Source organism: Amphiprion ocellaris, chromosome 17 (assembly GCF_022539595.1).
Source record: "Amphiprion ocellaris isolate individual 3 ecotype Okinawa chromosome 17, ASM2253959v1, whole genome shotgun sequence".
Taxonomy (NCBI): Eukaryota; Metazoa; Chordata; class Actinopteri; family Pomacentridae; genus Amphiprion; species Amphiprion ocellaris.
The window spans coordinates 33762391-33770410 of NC_072782.1; the positions used below are offsets into that span (position 1 = coordinate 33762391).

An 8020-nucleotide genomic window follows, 5' to 3' on the forward strand; every position below is an offset into this window, starting at 1 on the left:
TGAAATGTTGGTGTGTAGTCAGGACTAGTGGAGATGATGGACAGAGACACCAGGTCTATCTGGAGATGATGTATGGAGACACCAGGTCCATCTGGAGACCCCTGGGTGGATGTAGATGTGTTCTAGTCCTGCTGTCCTGTGTGATGGAGAATGTTGATGTGGAATCAGAATCACTCATTTACTGACATGCTGCTTGTTTACTTTTATCTGAGCTCTATTATAATGATTTATTAACTTATCTGTCTTTCTTGGTTATATTGTAGAATGGTATTTATTCAGTCAGTTATATTTATATAACGTGTCGTCTTCACCTATTGTAACCAGAGAACCCAGAGGTTCCTTAGAGGGTTAGGAACAGAGAACTGACAGCTTCACCTCAGAGGAACGTTTTAATCTGAAATAGACCGTTAGGTTAAATACTCCTGCTGTGTTTTTATGCCGTTCTCTGCTCCTCCTGCTGGCGGCGCTGCTGCAGCTTCCAGCCGTTAAACGGAAGAAGAAGAAGAAGAAGAAGAAGAAGAAGAAGAAGAAGAAGAAGAAGAAGAAGAAGAAGAAGAAGAAGAAGAAGAAGAAGAAGAAGAAGAAGAAGAAGAAGAAGAAGAAGAAGAAGAAGAAGAAGAAGAAGAAGAAGAAGAAGAAGAAGAAGAAGAAGAAGAAGAAGAAGAAGAAGAAGAAGAAGAAGAAGAAGAAGAAGAAGAAGAAGAAGAAATCTGTCGCTGTGATTCCGGTACCGGAGCTCCGTTCCTCTGAACAGACCGGATAGTTTCGGTGTTTCTGCCGGTAAACGGCCTGAAATGAAACGTTAGAGGACAGGAGGGAAAGTGACGGAGCGACGGGGCCGTGAGCAGGTAAACCGATCCGGTAAAGTCCCGGTGTAGCGGCCTGCTAACGGCAGCTAGCTGCAGCTAGCTGCCGTTAGCCGCCGTTAGCTCCGTCACTCTCCTTTGTCCCTGAAATCTCGCTCAGTCCCCTCACCCCCAGCAACTCCGCTCTACCTGCCTCCTGACGTCACACCACACCCCGCTGTGACGACATACAGGTGACATCAGCGATTAATCAGCTGACTGTGAAAACAGGCTAGCAGCTGTGCTAAACCTTCAGGGTGCAAATCTCACGAGAGAACGCGAGAGCAGCGACTGACGTCATTATTTAGATCAGAACGTTTAGTTTTTAACAGAAAGTTTCAGTTCATCTGGAAATATTAGAAACAGAAAACTGTTTAATAAGAAGCAAACATTTTAATTAGATTATAATAGAAATACAATAATGATAGAATTATAACTAGATTATAACAGAATAATAGTAATAGAATAACAATAACTAGATTATAACATATTTTCCAGTTTAGAACATTTTCTTTCATCTCCTCCCATCTGCTTAATCTGTTCTCTACATCAAGAACCCATGTTGGTTCTTCAGACTCATGTTTTTATCACTCTCAGAGTTAAAATAATAAAGTTTTATCTCTGCGTTTACATGTTTTAATTTGTTAGAATCCAGTGAAACATTTAGGAGTTATTTTATATGAAGATGTTTGTTTTATAATAAATCTGATCAGCTTCTTGTTGATTGGTTTGTGATTTAAATGTTCTGTTGAATATTGATTATTGATTGCCTCTGTCGCTCTCTCTGCCAGTCTTCACTATGCTCTCTCGACCGCTGCCACTCAATGAGAGTGATGAAGGGGGGCGGGGCCTGGTAGCTGTGACCCCACCCCCTGCTCTCCCATTGGCTGATGAGGACAATGAAGATGACACACAAACAGGTGTGTTTGTTTATATATCTGATGTTTACCTGAGCGTGATGTCACAGAACCTCAGGCTTTTCATGGGCGCTCATCATCATGACATCACAGCATCATGACATCACATCATCATGACATCACAGCATCATGACATCACATCTTCATGACATCACATCATCCGCCTGATCAATCTGAATGTTGTGTTTCTGTAAACTTCAAACATCTGAGAAAATCACAATGAAAATGTGAATTATGTTATGAAGTAGGTACAGGTGAGGTAATGCTGCTGTTTGTCCTCCAGGATTTTTCTCTCCTCTTGCGCCTCCATGGAGCTCCTCCTCTTCCTCCTCCCCTTCTTCTCCTCCTCTTCCTGCAGTGGAGACAGCAGCTCTTTCTCCTCCCTCTTATTTCTCTGCTTCTCTTTTCTCCTCAGCTCCTCCTCCATCTGTTTCTCCGTCTACTCCTCCTCCATCTGTCTTTGTAGCTCCTTCCACCTCTTCTGTTTTTTCTCCTCCTCCTGTAGCTCGTTCTCCTTCTTTTCCTCCTCTTCCTCTCTCTGTTCCTCCTTCGTCTTCCTCCCATGTTTCTCCTCTTCTCCCTACATCCCTCCATCGTTCAGCTAGTTCTGTGTCTTCTCCTCCTGCCCTCAATCCTCTTCCTGCTGTGTCCCTCCTTTCTTCTCCTCTCACTTATTTCTCTCCTTCTCTTTTCTCCTCAGCTCCTCCTCGTCCTCCTCTTCCTTCCACCTCTCCTGGCTTTTCTCCTGTTTCTTCAACTCCTTCAGTGTTTTTTCCTCCTCCACCTGCTCGTTCTTCCACCATGACTCCTTCACCTCCTTCTGTTTTCTCACCTCCTGTAGCTCTGTCTGTTCGCCCTCCTCCTCCCTCTATTTCTCCTTCATCTTCCTCCCATTGTTCTCCTCCTCTCCCTGCATCCCTCCATCCTCTAATACCTTCGATGTTGTCTCCTCCTTGTGCTCCTTCTCCCTCCTCTTTTATCTCTCCTTCTCTTTTCTCCTCAGCTCCTCCCCTCCATCCTCCATCTGTCTTTTTAACTCCTTTCACCTCTGTACCTTCTTCCCATGTCTCCTCTGCTCCTCTCTCTGCATCCATCCATCGTCCTTCTATCTCCATGTTGTCTCCTTGTCCAGCCTCTTCTCCTGCTGCACCTCCTTCTTCTGTGCATCTTTCTCCTCTTTTCCCTTCTGCTCCTCTTCCTCCTCATCACTTCCCCTCTCCTCCTCCTCCCGTCTCCTCTCCTCCTTCAGTATTTTTCACTCCTCCAACTTGTCAGATTCTTTCTACCTCCTCTCCTCCTGTTGCTCCACCCCTCTTTGCTCCTCCTCCTCCTGCCCCTTGTTGCCCCTGCTCGGCCCTCCTGCCCCGCCTCCTGTCGGCCCACCGGTTGGAGGTGCGTCGCCTCCTGCGAGGAGCCGTGGCTTCGCTCGGCCGCCGTCTGGATGCTCTGGAGAGGAGGAGCAGGAGCAGGAAGTGGAGGCCGACAGAAAGCTCCTCCCACCATAACTGTAGCCACGCCCACCTCCAACACTCATCACCAGACAGTGAGGTGGCCATGCCCCCTCTGTCCTCCGCCCAATCACAGCAGAGAAGGAAGAGAAGGAGGACTCACAGAGGAGGGGAGTTTACTGAGAACAGAGAGGAGGAGGGTGGGAGGTTTGTGGGGAGGATGGAGTTCTCCTTCAGAGGAGGAGGACAGGAGGAGCTGCTGACGCTGCACAGCTACACCCAGAAGAAACGGAGAAGAAGAGAGGAGGGAGGAGCCAGCCAATCAACGAAGACCATTAGTGTCATCATGAGGAAGAACGGCTGCAGGTGAGACACACACCTGTATATAGAACACACACCTGTATATAGGAGAACACACACCTGTATGTAGAACACACACCTGTCTATAGGAGAACACACACCTGTATATAGAACACACACCTGTATATAGGAGAACACACACCTGTCTATAGGAGAACACACACCTGTATATAGAACACACACCTGTATATAGAACACACACCTGTATATAGGAGAACACACACCTGTATATAGGAGAACACACACCTGTATGTAGAACACACACCTGTCTATAGGAGAACACACACCTGTATATAGAACACACACCTGTCTATAGGAGAACACACACCTGTATATAGGAGAACACACACCTGTATAAAGGAGAACACACACCTGTATATAGAACACACACCTGTATGTAGAACACACACCTGTATATAGAACACATACCTGTCTATAGGAGAACACACACCTGTATAAAGGAGAACACACACCTGTATGTAGAACACACACCTGTCTATAGGAGAACACACACCTGTATATAGAACACACACCTGTATATAGAACACACACCTGTATGTAGAACACACACCTGTATATAGAACACATACCTGTCTATAGGAGAACACACACCTGTATAAAGGAGAACACACCTGTATATAGGAGAACACACCTGTATATAGAACACACACCTGTATATAGGAGATCACACCTGTATATAGAACACACACCTGTATATAGGAGAACACACACCTGTATATAGGAGAACACACACCTGTATGTAGAACACACACCTGTCTATAGGAGAACACACACCTGTATATAGAACACACACCTGTATATAGGAGAACACACACCTGTCTATAGGAGAACACACACCTGTATATAGAACACACACCTGTATATAGAACACACACCTGTATATAGGAGAACACACACCTGTATATAGGAGAACACACACCTGTATATAGGAGAACACACACCTGTATGTAGAACACACACCTGTCTATAGGAGAACACACACCTGTATATAGAACACACACCTGTCTATAGGAGAACACACACCTGTATATAGGAGAACACACACCTGTATAAAGGAGAACACACACCTGTATATAGAACACACACCTGTATGTAGAACACACACCTGTCTATAGGAGAACACACACCTGTATAAAGGAGAACACACACCTGTATGTAGAACACACACCTGTCTATAGGAGAACACACACCTGTATATAGAACACACACCTGTATATAGAACACACACCTGTATGTAGAACACACACCTGTATATAGAACACATACCTGTCTATAGGAGAACACACACCTGTATAAAGGAGAACACACCTGTATATAGGAGAACACACCTGTATATAGAACACACACCTGTATATAGGAGAACACACACCTGTCTATAGGAGATCACACCTGTATATAGAACACACACCTGTATATAGGAGATCACACCTGTATATAGAACACACACCTGTATATAGGAGAACACACACCTGTATATAGGAGAACACACACCTGTATAAAGGAGAACACACACCTGTATGTAGAACACACACCAGTATATAGGAGAACACACACCTGTATAAAGGAGAACACACACCAGTATATAGGAGAACACACACCTGTATGTAGAACACACACCAGTATATAGGAGAACACACACCTGTATGTAGAACACACACCTGTATATAGGAGAACACACACCTGTAACACACCACAGAACACACACCTGGAGACAGGTGAGTTGTGCTTGTACAGGCGAGAACAGTTAGAACAGAGGAAGGATCTAGAACAGAACCAGAACCTCCTGATTATAAAATCAGCTGATTGGCTCCTCCTCCTTTTCTTCCAGCTGGCCCCGCCCCTCTTCCCAGCATGCCGTGCACATCCTCCCGTCATCTCGCTGTGGCTTGACCTTCAGCCAATCGGGGGCCTTTATGATCTCCGCTGACCAATGGTGTTTCTCTGGCTGGGACCCTCCCTTCTCCCTCTCCTCCAATCACAGTGCTTCCCGCCTGCGGCTCCGCTCCTCCTCCTCCTTTAACTCCGCCCACATGCTACGCCTGTCAGCTGTTACCATGGAGAAGATGTTGGAGTCGGTGAGGGGTCAAGCTTGTTGGAGGCCCCTGCGGCCCCTGAGGGACTGGACGGCCCCGCCCAGTCTGAGCAACGACCACTGGTGGGTGTGGAGTCGTATGTAAATGTGGCTCATTAATATTCATGTCCTAGTTTCTTCTGTTTATCTGTGAATGTGTTTTATTCTCCAGCTGAGATTAACTTTGTGTTTCTGTCCTCAGTTACATTCGAGCGGCTTCGTCCAGGTAACTAAAATAAAACCGTTTATTTAGCATCTCAGTCATTTTCTACTAATTACTCTGATTTTAATCTTATTTTAACGTCTGGTAACTAAAATAAAACCATTTATTTAACGTCTCAGTTATTTTCCACTAATTACTCTGATTTTAATCTTATTTTAACGTCTGGTGCAGCTCAGCGTTTTCCGTCCGGAGACAGCAGAAACAGCGAGCCAATCACAGCGCTCAGAGCTTCCGTCTGCTGCGACGACGAACCCCGCCCCTCCCTGCATGCTCAGCCAGCGGACTGCCTGTTGCCCTCCCTGTTGTCCGATCAGCAGCAGGTTCAGGGTTCCTCAGCACCAACGGAGAGGTTCGTTTTTGTTCCTGTTGGTTTAAATGTTTCGTCAGTTTTCTTAGTTTCAGGCTTCATGTGGACTCTGGATCATCTCCTCATTCCCACAGCGGAGTAAACGAGTGTCACAGATCCGAATCCGTCGGGCGTCACCTCGAGAAACGCTGCTCACACCCATGGGTCTGCCGAAGGTGAAAAGGTGAGGAGGGGCCGGAGCCTAATCAATAAAACACAATGTAGCAGAAGGAAGGTTGAATTACTGACTTTACTTGGATGGTCACCTGGTGTTGTCATGTTTTACCTTTATGGTAGTTTTCCTGTTACCTGTAGATACCTTCACCTGTAGTTACCTTCACCTTGAATAAAGATGTTTTCATGAAACTTTTCAGATTAAAGAAGAAAGAGTTCAGCTTGGAGGAGATTTACACCAACAAGAACTACAGAAGTCCCTCCCCCAACAGGTAACCCTGGTCGCTTCCCCCAACAGGTAACCCCTGGCCCCTCCCCCAGCAGGTGAACAGATTCCCATCATGCTTTGTGTTCTGCAGGAGTCTGGAGACCATCTTTGAGGAGCCACGTGAGAAAGACGGAGCACTGCTCCTGATTGGTCAGCAGAGACGGCGACGGCTCCTCCTCTTCCCTGACTTCACTCAGCCCAGGAAGAGGAAGAGGCCGCAAGGTACACTGGGAAATGTAGTTTATAGGGAGATGTTCCAGCTTCAGACTGAGGTATTGATTATTGATCAGCAGAGACTGTTGATGACATCACAGCGACTCAGGCTGTGATGTCATCGTAGAGACTGTTGATGACATCATAGCGAGTCAGGCTGTGATGTCGTTTTGACTAATAATTGTGATGGTAAAATAATAGCGATGATTTTAAAGGTATTATTTATCAGCTCCTTTGTCTTGTTTTTTGTTCAGGGGTGGGGCTTCCTGTTGCAATGGCACCAAGGAAACGGGCGGCGGCCCGGCGTCATTGCCACGGCGACACTGATGACGTGGACCTGGACGTGATGTTGGTGGAGCGACTGAGCGCGCTCGAAGACTTTCTGATGCGACAGGGCCTGGAGGTGTGACATCATTTCCTGTCAGCTGACTGAAGGCCAAATGAACAGAGCTGCTAGCATGGCTGCTAGCATGGCTGCTAACGCGGTTACCATGGTGACGGCGTGTGTAGGATTTACTTTGTTGTTTTTTTGCAGTGTATGTGGTATTTTCCATTTTTTACAGTGTTGGATACTGAAATGTGAAATGCTGGGATATTTAATATACTAATTCTGTTTACAGAACACGCCCCGTGTAGGAGGCCACACCCCCTCTAGGACATGTTTTACTTTAGTCCAGTTTCAACACATACAGACCCCCCACTGTTCTGGAGTACTCAGCCAGTACTCTACTGTGTAGTACCAGAGTACTCACTCAGTACTGTGTCAGTATTGTGCAGTACTGCTGGCTGAGGTGTTTGGAGTTTTTAGGCTGTAATATATTTTTTTCTGATGAGAAGGTGTCTATTTTTGAAACAAATAAAAGTTTCTGCTCACAAAGGCTAAATTTATTTCTCAGTGAACCGCAGAACGTTCTCAGTTCTGGACCTGTGGACAAGTCATAGTTCCACTAATCAGGAGGTATAGAAGGAGTCATAGTCCTACATGTATGATCCTGTCCTACATGTATGATCCTGTCCTACATGTATGATCCTGTCCTACATGTATGATCTCGTCCTACATGTATAATCTTGTCCACACTACTACAGATTATAGATGAGCTTCATCTTCTGAGTTTTGAACATACGAAGGTATTT

The 8020-nt window shown here is 45.8% G+C and overlaps 1 protein-coding gene across 4 annotated transcripts; it reads left to right on the forward strand.

Moving 5' to 3' along the window:
- Positions 1-563: 563 nt before the first annotated feature.
- On the forward strand, positions 564-7763 carry wu:fi75a02 (bromodomain-containing protein 4). Of its 4 annotated transcripts, XM_055019449.1 has the most exons (11): positions 564-848; positions 967-1039; positions 1637-1765; positions 2046-3576; positions 5420-5746; positions 5865-5888; positions 6057-6234; positions 6327-6415; positions 6606-6677; positions 6765-6895; positions 7141-7763. In XM_055019449.1, the coding sequence occupies exons 3-11, from the start codon at positions 1645-1647 to the stop codon at positions 7293-7295; spliced, it is 2628 nt and encodes an 875-aa protein (XP_054875424.1). In that variant the 5' UTR covers positions 564-848; positions 967-1039; positions 1637-1644; the 3' UTR covers positions 7296-7763. The 4 variants fall into 4 exon arrangements, with proteins under 4 accessions (XP_054875424.1, XP_023119639.1, XP_023119641.1 ...); XM_023263871.3 differs by having other exon boundaries at positions 564-1039; XM_023263873.3 differs by lacking the exon at positions 967-1039.
- Positions 7764-8020: the final 257 nt, after the last annotated feature.

Bases quoted from the DNA above. Each gene is read 5' to 3' on its own strand.
- wu:fi75a02 (XM_023263871.3), top strand. From the start codon at position 1,645: ATGCTCTCTCGACCGCTGCCACTCAATGAGAGTGATGAAGGGGGGCGG. The intron at 1,766-2,045 runs GTGTGTTTGTTT...TTTGTCCTCCAG, and splicing joins TGAAGATGACACACAAACAG to GATTTTTCTCTCCTCTTGCG. The intron at 5,889-6,056 runs GTAACTAAAATA...CGTCTGGTGCAG, and splicing joins ATTCGAGCGGCTTCGTCCAG to CTCAGCGTTTTCCGTCCGGA.